General features: G+C 39.7%; 2 protein-coding genes across 2 annotated transcripts in view; one reads left to right on the top strand and one right to left on the bottom strand.

Annotated features, from left to right (window-relative positions):
- The window catches only part of LOC133622471 (keratin, type I cytoskeletal 18-like), a 2,736-nt gene extending 1,685 nt beyond the window's left edge, over positions 1-1,051 (top strand). Inside the window, exons 6-8 of the mRNA XM_061985255.1 lie at positions 1-103; positions 486-520; positions 769-1,051. The exon at positions 1-103 is cut by the window's left edge and continues 118 nt beyond it. Coding sequence (XP_061841239.1) covers positions 1-103; positions 486-520; positions 769-1,037 — 407 coding nt within the window. The 3' untranslated portion in view covers positions 1,038-1,051. The remainder of the gene's footprint in view (positions 104-485; positions 521-768) is intronic.
- A 2,123-nt stretch (positions 1,052-3,174) lies between these two features.
- Positions 3,175-27,082, bottom strand: arpc2 (actin related protein 2/3 complex, subunit 2). The gene is made up of 10 exons (XM_061985256.2): positions 26,858-27,082; positions 23,009-23,043; positions 18,922-19,034; positions 15,138-15,183; positions 14,805-14,991; positions 14,608-14,701; positions 8,793-8,919; positions 8,609-8,709; positions 6,185-6,285; positions 3,175-3,624 (listed from the first exon to the last, which is right to left on the bottom strand). The coding sequence occupies exons 1-10, from the start codon at positions 26,929-26,931 to the stop codon at positions 3,603-3,605; spliced, it is 900 nt and encodes a 299-aa protein (XP_061841240.1). The 5' UTR covers positions 26,932-27,082; the 3' UTR covers positions 3,175-3,602.

The raw sequence follows: 27,082 nt of genomic DNA, 5'->3' as shown, positions 1-27,082 counted from the left end.
TAGAGAACCAGGTGGAGATGAACAAGCACCTGCTGTGTGTGAAGATGCAGCTGGAGGCTGAAATCAACAACTACCAACTGCTGATGTCTGGCGAAGGGGAGAGGTGAGAACTAAGTATGAGGTCAGAAAGATCCTGGACTAGAACAGGGGTGTCCAAACTTTGCACAGGTGGCCACATACTAAAAAAAATCCAAGAATTAAAATTATTTTTAGGTAAGACCATGTAGATATCCTAAGAACTAGTCCACTGCAGTGAAAAAGTGTCTTTTGCATTACAAGAGTCATTTTTGTTTTCTAAATTTGTAACTCTGACAATAGAAGTAAACCAAAACCAAATGTGCACTGCAGAGTAAGTCAGGGCTCAGAGAATATGTTCAAGGAAAAACAATAAAATAAAAACAATCTACAGGCCGCACTTTGGACGCCCCTGTACTTGATTCATGGACGTGTTAGCATCACACTAACAAGCTCTTCTTCCCTGACAGCTTGGAGTTTGCAATAGAAGATGCTCTGACGGACGGTAAGTCCTGCATGCGGCTGATGAAACAAATCAAGAATAAGGAATTCAATGTTTGAAATTTGCGGGACTAAAAAAAGAATTGAGCCCAGAAAGACTGAATGGTTTCTCAAAAACAAAGAGCACACTTTGTAACTGCATGCTATGACTGCAACACCTCACACAACCCATAGGCCAATCCAAATCAAGAGAATAGTCGGGTCTGAAAGGTCAAGCAGAAGTATGAATATTGTGTTTGTTTCCTTCCTAAGACTGGCAGAAGCCTGATGAAGAAGCACCCGCGGGTCAGGAAGAAGCCGTGATGCAAAAAAAGGCTTCAGCTGAAGAATCTACCTTCTTGAAAGACCCTCAAGTTCCAGCAGAAACAGTGACCGAACACCCCCAAAAACCTGTTACAAAGAAAAGTCCCAAAACTAAGAAAAGCTCATCTTCTTCCTCATCTTCATCCTCATCCTCCTCCTCCTCCTCTGACTCTGAAGAGGAAAAAGCCAAGAATGAGGACAAAGAGGAAAAAGCTTGATCTAACAGTTTTCTCTTGCGATTGTTTGAATAAAGAACGAGGAATGATATAAAATCCTTGTCTTGTCATTCATCTTTATGATCAAGGCAGTGGTTCTCAGCTGGTGGGTCACAAACTTTTGTCACAGAGAATAATGAAAATAGTGCTTTTATTCTGAAGGGGATTTTTTAAGCAGTTTACTGTCATTGAATTTGCCAACCCTGTACTTTTTTTGCACTTTATAAAAATGTTATGCTTATTATATAAATATCTCAGTTGTATATTTGATTGTTATTGTTGGAGGTGCTTGAAATCACAAATAAACATACATGGGAATTTCAATGTAAATAGCATCAAATTTACACATTTGTTTAAATGCATTTTGTTTATGCTGAGTGTCATTGAGAAACTATTATCTTATGTGGCTCATAGCTCACATGCTTTATTTATAGAAGTTCAGTTTTATAGTTCTTCAAAGTAAAGACTCTAAAAGTTTTTATTGAGAACTGTAATCCGTCTGCTGAGTCAGCGGAGACATTTAAAGACCCTTTTTATTTACCCTCAGGGGACAAAGGCTGAGTCCTGTCAATACAGTTTTGTTGTTACTCTATTATACATTAATTCTCCTAAGTTGGTTTTTTTATTGCGACAATAACCCAAAGCCAAACAGGATATAAAAGTAAATTTTTTGAGGAGCATAAAAACATTTTGGGTTAATTTTTTTAATACTCATCGATCAACTTTAGCCCAAAACAAAAATTCCAAACCTGTAATGTTTTTGTTTTTACAACTCTTAGTTTTCAGTTTGTATAAATTTGCATATACATGAAATATTTCACTAATTGAAACCTGCGGTATTCTGATCAAAAAGCATTTAAAAGGGCCGAAAAAAGTTTGATATTTTTAACTCGGACTAAAGTTTATTAAAAAAATATGAGCAAAAATAAATAAATACAAAAATACTTTACTCCATAAAGTTTTCATGCACCTCAAAAACATGACTTTTGTTCTTCTGTTTGGCTCTGAAAGTTATGAAAATTGAATGTCATGTTCCTTTAACTTTCTTTGTGTTCGATATTAGGATTTTTTTTAATCAAGATATTTGAGTTGAAAATTTACCACAATTTGGATTGCTGTTTGTCTTGAAATGATGTTGCTAAAGCGGCAGTTTCACCTTTCTTTTCCCCCTCAAGCGATTTCTTGAAAACAGTTCCCACAAGGTTAGGAGCATGGAATTGTCCAAAATGTTTTGGTATCCTGGAACATTCAAAGTTCTTTTCACTGGAACTAAGGGGCCAAGCCCAACTCCTAAAAAACAACCCCGCACCATAATTCCTCCTCCACCAAATTTTTCACACTCGGAACAATGCAGTCCAAAATGTAGCGTTCTCCTGGCAACCTCCAAACCCAGACTCGTCCATCAGATTGCCAGATGGAAAAGCGTGATTCATCACTCCAGAGAACGCTTCTCCACTGCTCTAGAGTCCAGTGGCGACGTGCTTTACACCACTGCATCCGACGCTTTGCATTGGACTTGGTGATGCATGGCTTAGATGCAGCTGCTCGGCCATGGAAATCCATTCCATGAAGCTCTCTGCGTACTGTACGTGGGCTAATTGGAAGGTCACAAGACGTTTGGAGCTCTGTAGCAACTGACTGTGCAGAAAGTCGGCGACCTCTTTGCACTATGCGCTTCAGCATCCGCTGACCTCTCTCTTGTCAGTTTACGTGGCCTACCACTTCATGGCTGAGTTGCTGTTGTTCCCAAACTCTTCCATTTTCTTTTCATAAAGCCGACAGTTGACTTTGGAATATTTAGGAGCGAGGAAATTTCACGACTGGATTTGTTGCACAGGTGGCATCCTATGACAGTTCCACGTAGAAACAGTCTGCATGCCTAAGTGCTTGATTTTATACACATGTGGCCAGGCCAAGTGATTAGGACACCTGATTCTGATCATTTGGATGGGTGGCCTAATAATTTTGGCAATATAGTGTAGGTGTATTCTTGAAATGCATAGGTGGCTGGTAATCATTACATTACCAGTATTTCTATTTGCCGTCTGTTTAATTTTATTCCTAGAATGTACCGCAGGCAAATATGGATTTTGTATACACCTCCTGTAAGGAAAAATAAATGTGGGTATTACATACATCCTTTGGTATGAGTGTTTTATTTTTTTTTTCAAATGACAATGACATGACAGACATAGAAGGGTCTGAAACCAACACATGAATATTGTGTGGTGAGGGTCAAGTAAGAGTACCAAATGGAGTAAAAGATATTGTATCAAAAATGTTTTTGTTTTTTTCATATATATATTTATATAGGACTAATAATTCTCTTTAACTATGCAAAGCGAGGAATGCCCTGTTTTCTTAAATCTTGAGCCTTGGCTTTTTCTACAAATTGTATTATTCATGAAAAAGAAAAAAAACAAACAAAAAAGAGACAGGACAATTTTGGGTGGGCTGTGTGGGGCATTTTAGAGGCTTCCTTGAGGCCTGTCCAACGAGGCGCTGAGCGGCAGAGTGGTGCGTTCGGGTGTGGCCACGGTGGCTTCAGAGCTCTCTCCGAGCTCGGCCTCAGCGGGAGAAGGTCTTCCCACTGACAGAGCACAGAGAGGAAGAACGAACAGTGTAGTTAGTCACGCCATGCAAGCATGTATCTGTTGATTACTTGGGAGTTCTTCCTAAATGAGTCAAGTGGGGCTCCAGTCTTGTCGGAGTTACACATTAACTGCAGAACAAAGATGCTCTGTCCTCGGGGTGCGGTTACATTTTGAGTACATAAATTATGCATTTGCAGAAGTCTGGAGGCTTTCCCCTGTAAAAATACTTCCCCTTTATGAGCAAACACGCTTGTGAAATACACAAGATGAGCAGAAATGCATACAGGTGCATCGCAATTAAATTAGTATCGCACAGAAGTTAAATTCAGACCAGTTTGAATTGAAAGAATCAGGAATGCATACATTATATATGACATGCCAACAATGGAGCTGACAGTATAATACTATGGTTATATCGTGATAAAGCCTGTTGTTATGTCCCGCAAATTTGGCAGCAGCAAGCGAACAAACGTGTCTTTTACGCAATGTAGTGCTCTTGCTAGCGGCTAATGTCCCTCCACAGTGCAAAGCTACTTCTCAGTCAGCGATCAAAATAAAAAATAAACTAAGTTTCTTACAAGTACTATCACTGGAGGTTGTGGAATAGCTAAATATGCTACACTTATGACCCTAGGAGGATACAATAAGCCATGCTAACTGCAAGTGAGAGCTCTTGAATGTAAACAGAGATGGCAGTATTGTATCAGTACATGTAAATACCATAGTGTTTAAATATTTTTCATTATCAAAAAATAATATGTTTTTTTTTTTTATTGTTTACAAACTTAGTAAATATGCTCCTGGACACAGCAGGACTTTTAAGGGCAAAAAACCTACGGATTTAAATATAAATAGTAAATACTTGTAAGTATTATTTTAATATTGTTACACTCACTTAGTATTGTTACACTGCTATCATGTTTTTTCTGATTAAAATTGTTATCAAAAATGTAATTATTCAATGATGATTGGTATGACCAATACTGCCCCTGTTACTATTTGGTATTGGATCGATACCAAAATGTGCAGTATCGCCCAAAACTAACCAAGTATCCAAACAACAGCAGAATAATTTTTAATAAGTTTTAACAGAAAAGTAGATTAACAGTAAATTAGCAAGAAGATTAGAAATAGTTTTGACAAAATAATACAACCGGGGATGATACAATATATTACCGCAGCCCGTTTTGAAATGGTTCTATTATAATTTATATGCCAAATAATATATATTATGATATATATCGTTATCATAGGAGGCTGCAATATATATGGTGATATAGACTTTACACCATATTGCCTATCCCTACGAATACATTTATTAAAATAAAGAATTTCCCTCACAATATTGTCAAAAATCGTCCCAGTAGTCCAATGAAAATATTTTTTTCAGGAGCAGTAATTCGTTTAAGCGCCAGATGTGATCTTTTCAGTCTTGACATTGTTATTTTTATAATCAGATTTAGGATTCAGAACTATGAGGTGGCAATAAGAAGCCATAGGTCAATTACGTTTGTCTCGCCGTAAGCTATATTATAAATTGATCGAATTATTATTCATGGCAGGGGTGTACAAACTTTGAAACACTGAAAAAATAAAGAATGCATTTTTGAAACTATAGATGCTAAAACCAATGCAATGTACATCAATATATGATAGATATTTGAAGAAAAAATATTGTTATCTTAGCTTTTGTCTTATAGGTGGCAGAGCAAATACTGTGGTGTAATTGTTATTGTCACATCTAATGTACTTTATTAATAAAGAATTCATTCCATTTTCAGAACATGTCGAGGATGAATTAGAAAAATAACTTGCCACGGGGCGAAGATTTGGACACCCCTGATTTTTTTGGTTAATTTAAATACATGATTTGGTTTATTGTAAATTATAGGCTCAATACATTATGAATAAAGCTTAACAATAGTCCTGTAAAATTATCCTTTTTTTTTTTTTTAATCAGATTAATCGCACTTTTGAGATGTGACCGATCATGCTTTATTGCAGTAAATTACTTTGTTGCATAATTTAAATCAACTTAAAAAAACTCCCCAACATTTGGACACAGCTACAATTTAACTGTCAGAATGTCTTAGATGAACATTTTTTGAAATGTTTTTAATTTAATGTATGTCATTTTTTTTGCTCAAAAAATTAGAAACAGTTTTATCTAAAGTTTCATCAGGGTTTATTTGAAAGTGCAATTTGCCAGCAAGCACGACGATTGCAGCCTCCTCACCCATCTTTGCACTGACCTGATCACTGACTGTATAGCAAAGCACGGCACCTTTCAGGTGATCATCCGCGATTATGATAAAGGACACCATGGGCGCGCAAACCAAATTCCTTGATTAAATGTGTTGATAGATTATTAATGCGATCAGTTTTGGTGATTAATGTGTGTTGAATCGTTAAATTTGACAGCACCACTAAATAATAAGACGTTGTCGAAATGTTACAATGTTGTGTGTTGTATATATTCGCAGTGTGGACACTGCGTGGAGGATTATATTGAGATGTTTTGCACACCAACAGCAGACACAGAATGAAGTTACTTACGAGATGGTTTTCATCTCCTTCTTCTCAGCGTCCGGTCGGGCACGGTTCAGAACCTTGAGGAAGTCTGACGTCTTGGCCCTCATGCGTGTGTGAATGTAGGCCTGCACAGGAATGAGTTGCACACATTAATAGAATGTTAAACATTTATTGCTACAAAACCACACACGTATACTTATAATATATATATATATATATATATATATATATATATATATATATACTGTACATACATAGCATTTAAGTCCCATCTTAAAACTCATTTGTATACTCTAGCCTTTAAATAGCCCCCCTGTTGGACCAGTTGATCTGCCGTTTCTTTTCTTTTCTCCTCTGCTCCCCTTTTCCTTGAGGGGGGGGGGCACAGGTCCGGGGGCCATGGATGAAGTGCTGGCTGTCCAGAGTCGGGACCCGGGGTGGACCGCTCGCCTGTGCATCGGCTGGGAACATCTCTACGCTGCTGACCCGTCTCCGCTCGGGATGGTGTCCTGCTGGCCCCACTATGGACTGGACTCTTACTATTATGTTGGATCCACTATGGACTGGACTCTCACAATATTATGTCAGACCCACTCGACATCCATTGCTTTCGGTCTCCCCTAGAGGGGGGGGGTTACCCACATATGCGGTCCTCTCCAAGGTTTCTCATAGTCATTCACATCGACGTCCCACTGGGGTGAGTTTTTCCTTGCCCGTATGTGGGCTTTGTACCGAGGATGTCGTTGTGGCTTGTGCAGCCCTTTGAGACACTTGTGATTTAGGGCTATATAAATAAAGATTGATTGATTGATTGATTGACATACATATATATATATATACATCCATCCATCCATCCATTTTCTACCGCTTATTCCCTTTGGGGTCGCGGGGGGCGCTGGAGCCTATATACAGTACATCTATATATGTATAAACATATATTATATAAATAATGCACACACACACACACACACACACACTCACATACCATATACAATATATATATATATATATATATACACACACAAATACATACACATACATGCATGTATATGTAAATATACATAACTTTTAAAAAAAATACCTCCCTCTATCAAAATGTAAAAATAGAGATAAAGGCATCATGTAATGACAAAAAGCTGACATGTTGATACTATTAATGAACAAAAAAAGAAACAAATACTTGTCTTTAGATATATGGATAACGTTTATCTATATTACACATTAAAAATGACATGATGGTATTGCGTTCACATCTCATCCCAACACTGCTTGACCTAACAATCAGTAATCATGATTTCAAGATTGACAAAAATCATCTTAATTATTATTTTGGCCATAATTGGCAGCCCTATGTATAAGACTAGATCTCATATATGAACACTATTTTTATCTATATGGACAAAAAGTGCAGTTACGTCTTATTGCCATCAGGTGCCATCTTCCAAAATTCTTCCATTGGTTTTAGTTATTTGTTGTTATTTTTTCCTGCCATATTACTTTGTTCATACAGCTTTTGTTGCTTTCATATTCACATTCAATTTCTACTTGAGGTAGACGAAACAGTGTTTGATCTACAATAATGTTTCTTCTACAAAGGAAATAATTTTGAATGTGTTGTTTTTTAAAAATAAAACTTGGTTAAAAGATTTCAGTATGAATATAACTGTGATAATTTTGGTCACAATAACCATGATAAGAAAATGTCATACCGTGACATCCCTAATTAACACATACACATGTACATATACAAATATACACATGGACATATACACATGTACATATACACATACACATATACACATGTACATATACACATACACATATACACATGGACATATACACATGGACATATACATATGTGCACGTATGTACGCATACACAAAATGTTAAAACATAATTTATTGCTACAAAACCACCATTTTCCCCTTATGGGCGCCATTAACAACCAAGTCAGTTTCTTCACGTGATGCGGCGCAGGGAAGGATACAAACATTCTATTGTCTGTCTTCTCAAGACACAGCCGTCCGTCCATAAATCTGTACATCCGCCCACACTGACTCCTGTCTGTCTGTTCTGAAAACATCCTACTCCATTACCTAGCAGCGGCACAGATGATGTCACACAAGTCAAATATAAATGTCTGACATCGAAGTGGCTCAAAAAATACCTTTGAGCAGCGTTTACAATGCAGCGAGGTCCATTAAGGAAGTTGGAGTAATGTGTATTCAAACGCCCATTAGCTCTAAAACCTGAGTGATGACTGTCTTCTTTTGAGGAGAATGGAGGATGGAACGTTCAATTACAGTGACTTTTTAAAAGCCTGTTATTAAAGCTGAATTTACACCTTTATGACTACAGGTGTAGTGTTGAAATGCATTGCGAAACAAACTCAAAATCTTATCGGATGACACAACAGCAGCTAAACAGACAAATCAAAATGAAACGTACCTTGGAGCACTTTATGTGGTAATGCAGGTAGTCCCTGAAAGTGTGGATGAGGTTGATGGTGTTGTCTCTGGCATTGGCGTTGGTGTGACGTGGAAAGAGGACTAAAACAACACAATGCTTTCATTATGATCACGTAGTTATGTCGGAAAATTAGTTGAAAACTTGTCGTGTCAAATGAACCAACCAAAGGTGATGTAGCCGATGTTGTCCCCAATAGCCGCGTCCGTGTCCTTGAGTTCCAGAGGCGGCTCCCTGTGGCTAAACAGCACCTGGGGGGCTGTGTGGCTGGCTCGCCGACCCTCTTTGAACTCCTGCATTGAGAGGTCATGTTACAAGACAGTTTAATGATTACAGTTTACAGTTTTTAATAGAGATGTCCCATCCATCCATCCATTTTCTACCGCTTATTCCCTTTGGGGTCGCGGGGGGCGCTGGAGCCTATCTCAGCTGCACTCGGGCGGAAGGCGGGGTACACCCTGGACAAGTCGCCACCTCATCGCAGTAGAGATGTCCCATAATGGCTTTTTGGCCGATATCCGATATTCCGATATTGTCCAACTCTTTAATTACCGATTCCGATACGCATTAAACTATGTAACAAGGTTTTCCAAAATAAATCAACTCAAGTTATGGAAAAAAATGCCAACATGGCACTGCCATATTTATTATTGAAGTCACAAAGTGCATTATTTTTTTTAACATGCCTCAAAACAGCAGCTTGGAATTTGGGACATGCTCTCCCTGAGAGAGCATGAGAAGGTTGAGGTGGGCGGGTTTGGGGAGGTTGCGGGGGGTGTATAGGAAGAGTTAGTGCTGCAAGGGGTTCTGGGTATTTGTTCTGTTGTGTTTATGTTGTGTTACAGTGTGGATGTTCTCCCAATATGTGTTTGTCATTCTTGTTTGGTGTGGGTTCACAGTGTGGCGCATATTTGTAACAGTGTTAAAGTTGTTTATACGGCCACCCTCAGTGTGACCTGTATGGCTGTTGACCAAGTATGCCTTGCATTCACTTGTGTATGTGAAAAGCCGTAGATATTATGTGACTGGGCCGGCACGCAAAGGCAGTGCCTTTAAAGGTTTATTGGCGCTCTGTACTTCTCCCTACGTCCGTGTACACAGTGGCGTTCTAAAAAGTCATAAATGTTACTTTTTGAAACCGATACCGATAATTTCCGATAATTTGCATTTTAAAGCATTTATCGGCCGATAACATCGGCAGTCCGATATTATCGGACATCTCTAGTTTTTAACATTGCAGTCATCTACATAAACGCTGCAGCGATTTGTAATGTTGTGATCAAATCTGACCAAATGTGCTCGGCCTCACAACTTTGTCTAAACACTGCAACTTTCCTTTCATTCTCTGCAATCACGTATGTCCCCAAGTAGATGAAATTTGAGCTTGAGTAATTAAATACACATGAAATATTTTGTGTGCGAAAGGATGGAACATATTGTATGGACTATAACGGTTAAGGCAACCCAGAGGCCAATTTCAGTCCTCAGTTTGTTAGCACATAGTAGGCCATTTCCAGCGCCTCTTTAACAAGAACCTTGCAGTTCACCCTGGTAAATAAAATATTTTCCTGGGTTTTGACCAAAACCACACTGGGTAAATAAAGTTCCATCTGCAACTAAATTGGTTCTTAAGTTACATGCAGGAACCTTTCAGGTGCGGGCAGTGCTGGGATCCCCAAAAATTTTAAATCAATGCAAAAATAATCTTGCTTTCCTTCATACTTCCTTTAACTAGACCAGGGGTCGGCAACCTTTACCAGTCAAAGAGCCATTTTGACCAGTTTCACAAATTAAAGAAAACAATGGGAGCCACAAAAATCTTTTGAAATTTCAAATGAAATAACACTGCATTCAAAGTTTTTTTTCTTGCTTTGTGCTATGTATAAACCAAGGGTCTCAGACACACGGCCCACACCTTAATATGAAAATTGAATATTAGTGCGGCCCGCGGGTTTTATATGAATTGCGCTTGACAGCGTCATAATTGTCAACCCTCCCGATTTTTCCAGTAGACTACGAATTTCAAGGCATCTGTTCTCTCGAACGTGCCGTGATAGTACAGCATTTGGCGCCCACTACAACCAGCGTGCCGGCCCAGCCACACGGTGTATGGGGCTTCTGCCTGCTAACGTAAGTGACAGCAAGGCATACTTGGTCAACAACCACACAGGTTACACTGACGGTGGCGGTATAAAACAACTTTAACACTCTTACTAATAATGCGCCACACTGTGAACCCACACCAAACAAGAATGACAAACACATTTCGGGAGAACATCTGCACCGGGGGGGGGGGGGTTGTATGTGTGAGGGAGCAGGGTTGGGGTGGGGGCGGGGTTTGGTGGTAGCCGGGGTGTATAATGGAGCCCGGAAGAGTCAGGGCTGCATGGGATTCTGGGTATTTGTTCTGTTGTGTTTATGTTGTGTTAAGGTGCAGATGTTCTCCCGAAATGTGTTTGTCATTCTTGTTTGGTTTTGGTTCAAAGTGTGGCGCATTATTAGTAAGAGTGTTAAAGTTGTTTTATACAGCCACCGTCAGTGTAACCTGTGTGGCTGTTGACCAAGTATGCATTGCTGTCACTTACGTGTGTAAGCAAAAGATGCATATAACAGGAGACCGGGCAAGCACGCTGTTAATACCGATCATAGAGGGCGCTAAATGCTGTACCATCATGGCACGACCTTATTATTATTGTAAGGGTGAAAATCGGTGAATATTAATCCCGGGAGTTTCTGCGAGAAGCACTGAAATCTGGAAGTCTCCCGGGAAAACCGGGGGTGTCGGCAAGTATGCAGCTGAGCCGCATCAGAGTGATCAAAGGGCCGCATGCGGCTCCGGAGCCGCGGGTTGCCGACCCCTGAATTAGACGTTTGGAATATGCTCTGTCCTGTGATGTTTTTTGACCTGTGACGCCAGCGGATTATCCATATTTGGCTGAAATTTACCCGAAGATCTTTGCGCAAGTCTGCTATTGTCGTCCAACGTTGAGCTTTTTTTCTCTATCCTCTTGTTGTGGGGCAGAGTGGCTCTTACATGCACATGGATCCTTTGCTTTTGCCATTTCTAAGTCAGTAGACTCCATACGGAAGGGCTAAAAACTACAACATGGCTGACTGGAAGTGGAGGGGCGTAAATAAGACAGCCCACAAAATGGCGTATCCTGAAGACAGTCAGAAAGTGACTTGAGGGCGGTCTGTAAAACATAATACATGCTAAATTTTGCACTTACAGAGTGATCAGTGACACTTTCGCTTCAATCCCTTGTGGGGCGGAATGGCGTAGTGGGTAAAACGGCCGTGCCAGAAACCTGAGGGTTGCAGGTTCGCTCCCCGCCTTTTGACATCCAAATCGCTGCCGTTGTGTCCTTGGGCAGGACACTTCACCCTTGCCCCCGGCGCCGCTCACACTGGTGAATGAATGATAGGTGGTGGTCGGAGGGGCCGTAGGCGCAAACTGGCAGCCTCGCTTCCGTCAGTCTACCCCAGGGCAGCTGTGGTTACAAATGTAGCTTACCACCACCAGGTGTGAATGAATGATGGGTTCCCACTTCTCTGTGAGCGCTTTGAGTATCTAATAATAGAAAAGTGCGATACAAAATGTAATCCATTATTATTATTATTATTATTATTATTATTATTATTACTACTTGTCCATTTGGATACATCCATCCATCCATTTTCTACCGCTTGTCCCTTACGGGGACGCGGGGGGTGCTGGAGCCTATCTCAGCTGCACAAGAGCGGAAGGCGGGGTACACCCTGGACAAGTCGCCACCTCATCGCAGGGCCAACACAGATACACAACATTCACACTCACATTTACACACTATGGCCAATTTAGTGTTGCCAATCAACCTATCCCCAGGTGCATGTCACGGGGAGAACACAGAAAGATCCCGAGCCCAGACACAGATGTGCATAAATGTACCCTAGTTTGATCAACTGTGTATGCATTACTTTTAGAAGTAAAATGCAAATGTAAAGGTTAAAATCTGTATTCTCACACGTGCTCCTTTCTTTTCTTTTTCTTTTTTTACTCGCACAAGCTATTGGTAGTCGCAAATGCGAATAAAATGCTTGCAACGTACAACCCTGCAAGACCATGGAAAAAAAGGCTGGATATAAAGTGGTGCCTAAAAAAAATAAAAATGTGGTTAAATGGACAACATGGAAAGACAGAGGTATTACTAAACCTCATCATAATATTAATAAAAACTCTTTTAAACCGTTCAATGATTTAGTTGATCAATATAATGTACCGGTACCCAGAAATCATTTTTTTACATTTTATGTCTTTAAAACACGCTGTAAATAAATGCATATTCTCTGAAAGTATGTCCTTAAATAGCCATGAACTGGAAGATGCACTTTTTAATCAAGATACAATTAAGAAATTAATCAAACTATTTTATGTAATAATAAATGAACTCCACACTAGAAATGCAAATGATACACGTGTTCGGAAATGGATGATGGACTTAAACATTTTAGATGAAAGAGACATATCATGGAATGATATTTGGAAAAATGCCAATAAGCCCTTTAGAAGCATTAAAGATAAGCTGACTCAATTTAAGATATTGAATAGATTGTATTTTACATCTTCTCAGCTGTTTAAAATTATTGTAGTAGATAGCAAGTTATGTATGAAGTGTCGGGCAGCTGAGGGAACTCTTGTTCATTTATTGTGGGAATGTCAGAGAATAAAAGAGTTATGGTTGAAAACAACAAAAGAAGCAATCACATTCCTTAATATAAACATCCCAATGACACTGCAAACTTGTATTCTTGGGGATCTACATCAATTTAGAAACGTGTCATCAAAGAGTAAAAATGCTTTTCTTTCAATATGCATAATAACAAAAAGGATAATATTTAAAAAATGGATAGCTGTTGATAGTCCAACACATTATGACTGGTACACACAAGCTATGGAGATGATATCAGTAGAACAAACTGCATTTAGTTTAGATAATAATGAGTCATATATTGGAATATGGGATCCATTATTTAAATTTGTTTCAAATAAATAAATAAATGATAAATGGGTTATACTTGTATAGCGCTTTTCTACCTTCAGGGTACTCAAAGCGCTTTGACAGTATTTCCACATCCACCCATTCACACACACATTCACACACTGATGGCGGGGGCTGCCATGCAAGGCGCTAACCAGCACCCATCAGGAGCAAGGGTGAAGTGTCTTGCTCAAGGACACAACGGACGTGACTAGGTAGAAGGTGGTGCCAGCAACCCTCCGATTGCTGGCACGGCCACTCTACCAACTTCGCCACGCCGTCCCTAATAAATAACTAATAAATGAACCAAAATATGACTTATTATATCTTTGTGGAAAATGTTGGACGCGGTGTGTTGTCGAGCTTATGGGATGTGATGCAAGTGTAAGCCACTGTGACACTATTGTTCATTTCAATTTTTTTTTTTTTTTTTTATTAATGTTTTTAATGATGATATCAATGAGGGTTTTTTAATCACTGCTATTTTGAAATTGTTACTAATATTGATGCCGTTGTCGATAATGTTCATTTTTGTTTCACTACATTTGGATTTGTGTGTCCTCAATTGCTCTGTTTATTGTTGTTCTTAATGTTGCTGGGACGGGTTTGGTTTTGGAATTGGATTGCATTGTTGTGGTGTTGTTGTGTATTGTTTTGTTGATTGATTAATAAATTCATAATTTAAAAAACAAAAAAATGGGAAAAAATAAATAAATAAATAAATAAAGTGGTGCCTCAGCTTACAAGTTTCTTAGCTTACAAGTTGTTTGGGATACCAGCTGTCTCTCAGCTAAATTGTTATGCTTTACGATGTGAGCAGAAATTCAGGTTTGTAACCTCCGCTTCGCTAGTTGGCGTAGCGAACGCCAGAGCGAACTTCGTAAGATCCGCCCTAAACATTCGGTGTCTCACTCTCTAGTATTAGCTAATAGCTAGCAAGATGTAACTTTGTTTTTCACAAACCTGCATGAAGACTTTGCCGATGATGACGTCATCGTCATCTTTAAAGACTGTGCTGAACACCACTGTCACCCGGTCTTTCTTGGCCTCCACATACCTAAGGGGAACAAAGCCATTATTAAAACTTCTTTAACTTTTCAAATAGTCTTAGAGGAACCCAGAGCACTAAAAAGAGAACACAATTCCACTCTTGCACGTACATGGACTCGTCGTCTCTGTAGTGGACGACGGCCCTCCGCTCGCCCTCTTTGCCCTCCTCCTGGAACTTGAAGTACTTTTCAAAAACGGAGGCAAAACAGTTCCTCTTCAGCATCCCTGCTTGGTGAACAACCTCATCTTTGTTGCCTGGTAGAGCATCCAGGTCATACAGGAGTGACACGTTGTAGCCTGCAAGAAATCACAGCAGAACTTATTCATTTGCTGTCAATTTAGATCAAACATATTTTTTTGTAGCAAAAACAGTGACAGGTTGAGTGAGGCATAACTCAGAAAGTCTCCATGAATTAACATGACGCTAACAATAACAAACATACCGGCCTCTGTTGAAACCAGGAAACTCCCATACACTCTCTTCAGCAGCTGAAAACAAAAACAAGTGCATTTCAGATAATTAATTGCAGACGCTCATAGCCTAAAATTTTTAAGGAAAATATGGTCCAAAATTTGAATCTGAAAGACACAAAATGTTAATATAAGCACTGAATTCTCAACGCAAATACAAACCACAATTGGTATCCCACAGGGCTAAATTTTGACACCTCTGCTATTTAGTTAATATATAGAAACAATTTGACCACATGCTGTCAGAGTCGCTTAAGTGTTAAATGTACACTGGTACACTGACAATACAGTAAATAATGAATGAGCTAGGACACATTTATTTTGTTTTGTGCATTTAAGCACGGGGGGGTCTGTAACAGGTCAGGATGACTGTTGTATCAGCTCTGCTGACTACTTCTTCTTTTGTGGTTTTTGACCACTCTACTATTTCTAATCCAAAAATAAATTACTATGCCATTTCATTGTCTGTGCCTTCACTAAACAGCATCAAAAGTACAAATTGGAACATATTTGAACATAAATCACATTCACTTGTATTTTACAGCTGGTCATTTAACTGTTATGAACATTACACTAGAACAGGGGTGGGCAATTCATTTTTACCGGGGGCCGCATGAGCAACCCGAGCACTGCTGGAGGGCCACATCGACAATATTTCAATTAAATTTTGCTCAATATTATTTTTGATATATACCGTAAGATAAATAATAATAATAATAACAATAATACTTTAATTTAACCTAACTTAACTTTATACCAAAAGCACTGCTTTGGAAATCATTTGTACCCCTTTCAGAGATCACATTTAGTTCCCCTTAAACATCCTCATGTTGCACAATGAAATGTAAGCATAGGATGAAGTGTGCATTCCTGTAACTTTCTCTCGGATCAGCATTCCATGATTAATATAAATAAATTAACATTAATAATAAATGACAGTAAAATAAGCACACGTATGACTGAGGAGTCATAGTGTAACTTTGTGTGGTGTTTGAGTTGTCCGACTTTTTGTGTGGCTATAAACGCACCAGTGGCTTAGTGGTATGCGTGTTGGTGACAGATGACAAGTTGGTTTTGGCCTGGTTTGTACGGCAGAAAATGACTAGTTTTTCGAGATAGAAGTTTTTTACTCATGTTTTTGGTGTGGTTATGGCCGAATATAAACAGTTTTGCTCAATAAAGTGATCGATATAATTCCTGGCCTCGAAGCATCTCGATAGACGTTACAATAATTGAACGGTGTTGACGAACACCGTTAGGGCCGCTTGTTGTCACTGTCACTCACAGTTGCATTGCAAAATTATACAGAATAAATGTGTTTATTTTGTTTAGAATTCAGATGGGATTTGATTTGGTGCACGGCATATATTTGCTGTGCGCAGAGGACGCTTGAGCAGTGCGCAATTGCGCAGGCGCGCACCTTTGAGGGAACGTTGCTTGGCAGTCCATGGTCTTGTTGAAAACACGCCATTCGTCATCCACTTTTCTCTTTTTAGCGTCTCGGGAGTAACCGTGCATCACTTGTCGCTGTGCACCTTCACTCACAGGTTACACACGGACATACGTCCCTAAATAACACTTTTCAAAATAAAAGCAGCACAGTTGTATTGCGCGCACGACATAGATGTTTTTTCAACTTTATTTTGTAATTTGTGATTGCAGCTGTTCACATTCACTCACAATCACGCACGCGCATACGTCCACACGGTTCAAAACAAAAGCAGCACCGTTGTATTGCACACTCGACATAAATACTTTTTTAAATGTATTTTGTAATTTATGATTGGCCTCACGCGGGCCGGACAGGGACGCACAAAGGGCCGGATGTGGCCCGCGGGCCGCAGAATGCCCAGGTCTGCACTAGAACATACTTTTATTGTGAAATTACATTTTGACCTTAAAGGGGAACTGCACATTTTTTGGATGTTTTCCTGTCATTCACAATCCCTATGAAAGACAAGAACACATGTTTTTATTTTTTTATGCATTCAAGTACGAGGTGGCTAACATTGTGTCCAATAAGCCCTCTAAAAAACACCCAAAAACCACTAACAAAACTCCATTTACATCTCGTGAACTGACTATTAACCAAGTAATAGCAATATTTTTATTATAAGTGCTAACGCCAAGAAAGTACTTTTAGCGGTGCTGTGATCACAGAGAGCAAACTAGCTACTGCGGCTATTGTCATAATGAGCCGGTGAACTGCTGCATCGGCTGAGTTGGCAAAAGTTGATTCTAGATTATAAATCATGCATCACACTTGTATAGGAGAAGGTTGTGGCCATAAATCAAAAAGTTGGTAAACTTTGATATTCAATTTTGACCTGGAAATTGCGAGAAGACACTTGTTTCGTTTTTTATTAAACCTGCATGAAGATTATGAATAGTTCTTCATCTAAACAGGAAGTATAAACATCCCTACAGTCGTCATTCCAGTGAGAGCAAACATTGTAAGGTAAGTGATTGTTTTATTATGTTTGTGGTTTGTATTTATGGTTTAGCACTTAGCAATAGTGCGACTTGCTGGATTTACTTATCAGTCAGCTTCTAAAACGAGCACAAAAAAAAAAAAGAAAATTGGTTCATCCTCCTGATATTCAGGCTCAAAAATATAAGATTCCGGGTCATCATTTGTCCCAAAGTAATCATTGTTGACTTTCATGAAGTCTGCCATGAGTAGTAGTTGTGAACATTGTGATGCATTTGTGAAATTAATACGCCAATGTATGATTAAAATGAGCTAAATACGTAAATATTACATGTAATTATGAATGTGCCTGTTGCTACATTACATACATATACATATATATACGTACATAACATGTTGATAATGTGTGTTACAGCGCTTTATAGGTGGAATAAAGAAAACTCTATTGCCTCCATTGTTAGCTGATTTTTGCTAACTGTTATTTACAAGTTAGAATGTATATAAAAAAAGAAAAAAATAGGTGTGCTTGTCTCACATAAGGGTTGTGAGTTAGAGGCAAAATTCCCCCATAAGTGCAGTTCGCTTTTAAAACCGTAATTAAAGTTTTGTTTTTGTTTTTACAATGAAATTAGTTTTCCAAAAAGAACCACAAAATAGGAGTGAAAAGTGTATAAAAATAACATTGCAGATGAATATTGACTTGCTCTTCATTTTTCAGATACTTTTATTTGGTCCAAAATCTTGTGCTTTCTTTTATTTTCTAAGATTGCCAACAGTGCAATAATTTCCCAGCATCTAAACAAGGAAAAAAAGCATCAGTCAGACAACGTTGCCATACCAAAACAAAATAACAGGGTGGGGGAGGGGATATCTTTTGGAGCTAATTGAAGGGGTCAGACCTGAAAGGAAAGACCTGTAGGAGCCTCAGTCCTAATAAGCAAAATATAATCAGGAATGGCAGCAATGCACCAATAAACCTGAATTTAATAGGTCAGTTTTTAAGACGTTATTTACTTCTCATATTTTCCTGAGGAAGCAAAAAGGTGTCTAAACGTCTGCCAAAGCGTTCATACAGCGGCTGCAACTCAGTCAGCACTTCCTTGCCTGTGGCGAGCGTGTCTCAAATGCACTTCCTGTTTCTACTAGAGGCCTCAGCAGCTGCTTTTTTTTCCCTTACATGGCGTTAGAGTACTGCAGACCTAATTCTACTGTTTTTTTTATGCTTTATCAACTGTGCATACATCAAAGTCCCACTGAAAGAAGGAATGTGTAATCGAACACTGCACGTGCGCGTGTACACATGCTTGTGCGTATGTGTGCGGTACCTCGTCGGCCCCATGCTCCTGTAGCTCCTTGTAGAACTTCAGGGAGATGCTGACCATCACTTTGGTCTTATCTCCATTAGGATTGGAGATGTGGTATAAGACACCATCAAAGTCTACAGAGAAAGAAAAAAACAAGAGCAAATTGTGTGCTGTAAATGATACACTGATTATTTTGACCACATGTATTACTTTAACTGTGAATTGTTGTAGGCATGGTTTCAGTGCTGTAGAATAGAACTGCATGACATCATACTAAGAGCTGTGTCAAGTGTGTGACTGTCAAGTAACTCAACAACGGTTTTCAGGTCAGTCAACACGACTGCAAACTACAACCCCAATAATCCATCTATCCATTTTTCTACCGCTAAGTTATTGTTAAATTAGTACCTCTTTGACAATATCTTGGCAAGCATCAATGTGGTAATTCAGTGTGTATCAAAGACATAAAAGACAACAGGCATAGTCAAAAAAACAAGTGTTTCCTACACATTTGCAAACAACTACAAATACAATTGGCGCTACCTGTTTCCCCCACTCATTAACACATTATAATGGAACTGTGTGAATGTAGCTTGACGTTCGCTGATGGATATGGTTTGTCCATCAAATATTTCTAATTATATTGTATGTGCTCGTCAACATATGAGTGGTGCAGAAAATATTAGAAACACCATTAGAGTCCTGACATAACACATAAAAAACAACGTTTGATAATTTTGTTTTATCATCATGACAATATTTTCATGTATTTGATAACCATACTTGCCAACCTTGAGACCTTCAAATTCGGTAGATTTTTTGGGGGGTGGGGGGTATTGAGGTGGGCGGGGTCAGGGGGCAGGGTTAAGGGGGGAGGAGTACATTTATAGCTAGAAATTCAAGTATTTCTTATATATATATATATTAGGGCTGCAACTAACGATTAATTTGATAATCGATTAATCTGTCGATTATTGCTTCGATTAATCGATTAGTAATCGGATAAAAGAGAAACTACATTTCTATCCTATCCAGTATTTTATTGAAAAAAAATAGCATACTGGCACCATACTTATTTTGATTATTGTTTCTCAGCTGTTTGTACATGTTGCAGTTTATAAATAAAGGTTTATTTAAAAAAAAACAAAAAAACATAAAAAGCCTCTGCGCATGCGCATAGCATAGCATAGATCCAACGAATCGATGACTAAATTAATCGGCAACTATTTTTATAATCGATTTTAATCGATTTAATCGATGAGTTGTTGCAGCCCTTATATATATATATATATATATATATATATATATATATAAAATAAATACTTGACTTTCAGTTAATTCTAGCTATATATATATATATATATATATATATATATTATTATTATATATATATATATATATATATATATATATATATATTATTATATATATATATATATATATATATATATATATATATATATATATATATATATATATATATATATATACTTATAAATAAAATAAAAACTTAAATTTCAGTGTTCATTTATTTACACATATACACACATAACACTCCTCTCTACTCATTGTTGTATTTGAAAGTGTAATGCTTTGCAGCCAGTAGCACAACCTTTGAAGGAGCATAGGTATGGGCAGTGTAATATTCTGGGTTGGAGTTAATAACCAGGCGAGGTGACGAAGTTACGTCTCTTCAGAACCGACTCCCACACTCGCCGTCAGGGTGCGCAATACAACGTAAACCGTTGGTCAACCAAAAAGTAACCACAGAACACTATACAGTATAGTGTTCTGTGGTTACTTTTTGGTTGGCCAAGCGGACGTGACGACAGGCTGTCCTCACTCAGGTCCGCACGGACCTGGAGGGGGCGCGCCTTAAGTCCGGCTGGAAATCGGGAGAAATTCGGGAGAATGGTTGTCCCGGGAGATTTTCGGGAGAGGCCCTGAAATTCGTGAGTCTCCCGGAAAATTCGGGGGGGGGTAGCAAGTATGTTGATAACCATTATTTGTAATAAATATTAGGTTAACAATTCAACCTGACCTTTTGTGAAGTCGAAATGTGTAAAGGGTGTGACGTGAGTTGAGGTAGGGTGGGCTATGCACATTTCTAACTCCAATTACGCAAAGTTTTATCATTCTTTATATTTTTGAACGTATGCAAAATATGGGTTGCCTGAATGCCGAGGCATTTAGTCAGAAGTCCATGTACAGTTTGAGCGCGTTTGTTTAACAGCAGAAATAAATTAACAGAGTGAACCCTTTTGTCAGTCATCCATAATCTTTGTCTCTCTGAGTGGAGGCGGGATTGCCAGCTTCGGAAAGTGACAGAGCCTCGCTAATTGCTCATAAAAAAGCACTGCAAGGTAATAAAAATTAGGAGAAAAAAAAAGATGATTACCAACAATGACAATATTTTGGCTTCAAAACGAATTAACAAAATTAGTCTATCGACATGAAAAAACGAGCCAGTATGCCAAATTTGTTGGAAAGTGATGGCGACAAAAAAAACACCCGATCCACTTTTTCCAAAAGCTGTTCATTATTTAATGAAGTGCACATTTTGCTAAACACAGATGGAGAGTCCATCTAATTTCCATGTTGGTTTACTTATTTAGGATAGTTAAAAGTAATTGACAATCCAATTATAATGGTAAAAATACCAATCTCAACACTGGATCGGTTTTAGCCTTCCTTTTTTCTTCCAAAATTAAAACTATCAAAAGGGCGCCCGCCTTCTTTGATTTTGAACACCCCTGCATTAAATGTGATCAACAATAATGAATGAATATTTTCTTTAAGGGTTTGATTTGAACTACTTAAAGAGGTCATATTATGTTTGTTTTCTGCATTTGAAACACTTCCTTGTGGTCTTCATAACATGTAATGGTCGTTCTTTGGTCAAAATGTTGCATAGATGATGTTTTACAGACAATCTTCAAGCCGCTTATTGACCGTTTCTTCAGGATGCGCCGTTTTGTGGGCGGGTCTTCTTTATGTGCCTACACTCCGACTGAGTCTTCTCCCCGTCCGCGATGTTGTAGTTTTTAGTGTTTCCATATGGAGTCTAATGAAAAATATAAGTTAAAACACTAGGCTACTTTGTATTAGAACTGGCAACAGCGGAGGATGCGTGTGCATGTACGAGCCAGTCTGCCCCACAACAAGAGGACAGAAAAAAATTAAGAGCTTACTGACTACGGCCTCGGACTCCAATGGCGGACTCAGCAATTCAGGTAAATTTCTACCATATATGGAGATATCCGCTGACGTCACACTTGGGAAAAACGGCGCAAATTTGGCAAATTCTAAACAGCACGATTGGAGGAAGTATGAAGGAAGGCAAGATTGTTTTAGGAGTATCTCCGCCATGCCCCCATAGTTTGATTTCAAATATTAAAGACTTATGCAGATGTGTCAGTGAGGGACAGGAGGACACTGGACAAACTGCTCGCCATCATGGACAATCCTGCCCACCCACTCCACCAGACAATTGAGGGACAGCGGAGATCATACTCCAACAGGCTCCTTCAGCTTCGTTCCCACAGTGTTTGATCCAAGAACTCCTTCATTCCTCCCTCCATCCAGCTGTATAATCCCTCGCCATTCAGCAATAGATGATATCTCTCTATTACATAACCGCTTCTATATTAGCTAGCTCTCATGGTTAATAATGTATATTTTCTGCTGGATCTACTCTTTACTTTATGCTGCCCTTTTTTTTTTTTTTGCTGCAGCTGTTACATATACTGTAATATTGTACATGATAATTGAGATTTGTTTTATATTGTATATATTATATAAAAATATAATAATATAATAATATAACACATCAGTATATATTATATACAGTGTATGTAACATGTAAATATTACATATATGTTATATTTTATATTGCTACTACGGTACATTTTAAGTCTACTTTATACCTGCATTACTCTTTCTATCCTTTGTAACTGAGCTACTGTGTGGAACAATTACCCTTGTGGATCAATAAAGTTTGTCTAAGTCCAAGTCTAAGATCCCAAATTCACATGAACAGGTACGAATAGGTAAGAAAAGTTGGTTTTGCATAAGTGGTCTCCTTCAAACAAAATAAGTTGCATCTTACCTGCAAACGTCACTTCAACAGCCTCCGGCTTTGTTCTGCAAAGAAGACATCCGGTTTGAGTTATTATACAAAACAATCGAGACAAGCTGATTTTAACTTAACTCAAATAATTGCCTGATTTAAATAACTAAGTAGGTAAAAAAAAATTTGGAACTTTCTTTCTTTAGTTTATTTCGAACATGAACACACTTACAGCATAATACATCGCCCAATTTCATATCATTTCACTTTACATCATGTCCGAAAAGGAGTAGGAAGAAGCAAAGCTTATATAATACTACCAATTCCCCACTTCAGAGCATTTACAAATATATACGTTCATTTACTGACTTCTTTTTGTAGCACAATGATATTTTTGAAATATATAATTAAGACGGTCAGGATACACATACTGAGATGAAGAATATCCCATGTTCAATAAGGTTGACGGTCCATCCATCCATTTTCTACCGCTTATTCCCTTTTTGGGGTCGCGGGGGGCGCTGGAGCCTATCTCAGCTACAATCGGGCGGAAGGCGGGGTACACCCTGGACAAGTCGCCACCTCATCGCAGGGCAATAAGGTTGAAGGTGTTTCTCATAATTCTTCTTCTTTGTACTTTATAAGCACTTTTAATTTGAACAACCTCTTAAGCTGGATCATGTCAGTACATTGTTTAACTTCTTTACCAGTATTCCAATCCATAATGTAATTCCACATACTGATATGCTAAAGGTTTTCAGTGTTGTACAAGCATACAAATGTTTTAAATTAGATTTTCCTAAGGTTATATTTCTCCTCTTTAGTTGAGAAGAATTGTTGTACATTCTTGGGTAGCAGGTTATAGTTTGCTTTGTACATAGTTTTAGCTGTTTGCAATTTTACCAAATCATCTAACTTCAATATTTTTGACTCAATAAATAAAGGGTTTGCATGTTCTCTATTTCCAACATTATGTATCATTCCAATTGATCTTTTTTGTAACACGGTTAACAACATTTTATAGACTCGGCTCAGTGCAAGTTGTTTTACTCTGTCCTCCACCATGAGCCAGCCCACTTTGGAGAAGTGGGTCGGAGTGAGGTGTGATCTGGGGTGGAGGTCTAGAAGTAATCTGACTAACTTGTTCTGGGATGTTTGGATTCTAGATTTGAGGGTTTTGGGGGTGCTGGGGTACCAGGAGGTGCATGCGTAATCGAAAAAGTGTTGAATGAGAGTTCCCGCTAGAATCCTCATGGTGCTTTTGTTGACCAGAGAGGAGATTCTGTGGAGAAATCATGTTCGTTGGTTGACCTTTTTGATTACAGGAAAGATTAGCCTTTAAAATGGAACCTAGGTAGGTGACCTCATCTTTCCTGGTGATAACAATGCCACCCACTTTTATAGTGAAGTCACTGACTTTCTTCGAAATCTTGAATCTCGCTGGATCGGTTCGCAGCCGAGTGTGAAGCGACTGGGATGAGAATCAGCACCTCCAAGTCCGAGTCAATGGTTCTCGCCCGGAAAAGGGTGGAGTGCCATCTCCGGGTTGGGTAGGAGACCCTGCCCCAAGTGGAGGAGTTCAAGTACCTCGGAGTCTTGTTCACGAGTGAGGGAAGAGTGGATCGTGAGATCGACAGGCAGATCGGTGCGGCATCTTCAGTAATGCGGACGCTGTATCGATCCGTTGTGGTGAAGAAGGAGCTGAGCGGGAAGGCAAAGCTCTCAATTTACCGGTCGATCTACGTTCCCATCCTCACCTATGGTCATGAGCTTTGGGTTATGACCGAAAGGACAAGATCACGGCTACATTAAAAGATTACAATTGGTACAAAATGCGGCTGCTAGACTTTTGACAAGAACAAGAAAGTTTGATCATATTACGCCTATACTGGCTCACCTGCACTGGCTTCCTGTGCACTTAAGATGTGACTTTAAGGTTTTACTACTTACGTATAAAATACTACACGGTCTAGCTCCGTCCTATCTTGTCGATTGTATTGTACCATATGTCCCGGCAAGAAATCTGCGTTCAAAAAACTCCGGCTTATTAGTGATTCCCAGAGCCCAAAAAAAGTCTGCGGGCTATAGAGCGTTTTCTATTCGGGCTCCAGTACTATGGAATGCCCTCCCGGTAACAATTAGAGATGCTACCTCAGTAGAAGCATTTAAGTCCCATCTTAAAACTCATTTGTATACTCTAGCCTTTAAATAGACCCCCCTTTTAGACCAGCTGATCTGCCGTTTCTTTTCTTTTCTCCTCTGCTCCCCTCTTCCTTGTGGAGGGGGGGGGGGGAGGGGGGGGGGGGGGGGGGGGGGGGGGAGGGGGGGGGGGGGGGGGGCACAGGTCCGGTGGCCATGGATGAAGTGCTGGCTGTCCAGAGTCGGGACCCGGGGTGGACCGCTCGCCTGTGCATCGGCTGGGAACATCTCTGCGCTGCTGACCCGTCTCCGCTCGGGATGGTGTCCTGCTGGCCCCACTATGGACTGGACTCTTACTATTATGTTGGATCCACTATGGACTGGACTCTCACAATATTATGTCAGACCCACTCGACATCCATTGCATTCGGTCTCCCCTAGAGGGGGGGGGGGTTACCCACATATGCGGTCCTCTCCAAGGTTTCTCATAGTCATTCACATCGACGTCCCACTGGGGTGAGTTTTTCCTTGCCCTTATGTGGGCTTTGTACCGAGGATGTCGTTGTGGCTTGTGCAGCCCTTTGAGATACTTGTGATTTAGGGCTATATAAATAAACATTGATTGATTGACAAGCGGCCGAAATGAGTTTCCTCCGCCGGGTGGCAGGGCTCTCCCTTAGAGATAGGGTGAGAAGCTCTGTCATCCGGGGGGAGCTCAAAGTAAAGCCGCTGCTCCTCCACATCGAAAGGAGCCAGATGAGGTGGTTCGGGCATCTTGTCAGGATGCCACCCGAACGCCTCCCTAGGGAGGTGTTTAGGGCACGTCCGACCGACCGGTAGGAGGCCACGGGGAAGACCCAGGACACGTTGGGAAGACTATGTCTCCCGGCTGACCTGGGAACGCCTCGGGATCCCCCGGGAAGAGCTGGACGAAGTGGCTGGGGAGAGGGAAGTCTGGGCTTCCCTGCTTAGGCTGCCGCCCCCGCGACCCGACCTCGGATAAGCGGAAGAAGATGGATGGATGGATGGATATTGAATCTAATCGTGGAACACCCAAAGATTCGCAGCCCTGGTAAGAATGTTCCTAACCTGCACAAGACTATTTTCAGGGTTTTAGTTCATAAGGTGGATGCTGCTGCAGCTTGCCCGAGCTAAATTCTGCATCTGAGCAGACTTGACTCAGCTTGACTTCTGGAATGCGGAAGCTACCAGTTAGCGAGCGAGCTATGTCTGGTTCTTTGGTGCTTTTAACAGGCAACGCAAATTAGCCTTGCATGTTTGTTTTTTTAAACAACCCTTACCTCAACAAACGACTCATGTACAACAGATTGAACTGAATCATAGTAGAGACAAACAGAAGCTTATTAAAAAGGACGCAAACATCAAAGGGTATATAACGCCAAACGTTTTACCATTAAAAAGGAAACAATACATTTATTAAGATACGTATGTTGTGTTTAATATGTATTAGTTGTGTCAAACGGGCGTTAAGTGGAAGTATAATGAAATGGGGTTGACATGACATAGACCGTTGAGACACACCCCAGTTAGAGACGACGCGATCGTAGCCTAACATTTAGCTCATTTCGGGGTTTATTTGTTCCCCCACACTAGAATGCTACTCTACTGACTATTCCGGTTCTGTAAGCTTTGATCGGAACCAGCAAATAATTCCATGCAACACCAACGTTGAAATGGGAAGCTAGTCGCAGTTAGCAATGCTAGCCAGGTGTAACAATGATTTCTCACCCGTTTGAGGCGCCGTCGAACTTCAACGACAGCGTCTCCTCTATGATGCGGTTATTGATTTCTAACAGGATCATTGCAGTGGGTTGTGGAGTCCAACAAGATGGGGGCTAAACGCTACAATTTGGAGAAGGTACTCTTGTTTGTGTCAATTCTTGCTAAATGTTTCCTCCCTGTCAGAACAGACCGCTTCCGCCGAAGCTTCTTCCGCCTGTCACTTCCGCGTAT

The sequence above is a fragment of the Nerophis lumbriciformis genome, linkage group LG23 (assembly GCF_033978685.3).
Source record: "Nerophis lumbriciformis linkage group LG23, RoL_Nlum_v2.1, whole genome shotgun sequence".
Lineage (NCBI taxonomy): Eukaryota > Metazoa > Chordata > Actinopteri > Syngnathiformes > Syngnathidae > Nerophis > Nerophis lumbriciformis.
The sequence above is the reverse complement of the archived record's forward strand: the minus strand, read 5'-3'. Positions and strand labels throughout refer to the sequence as shown.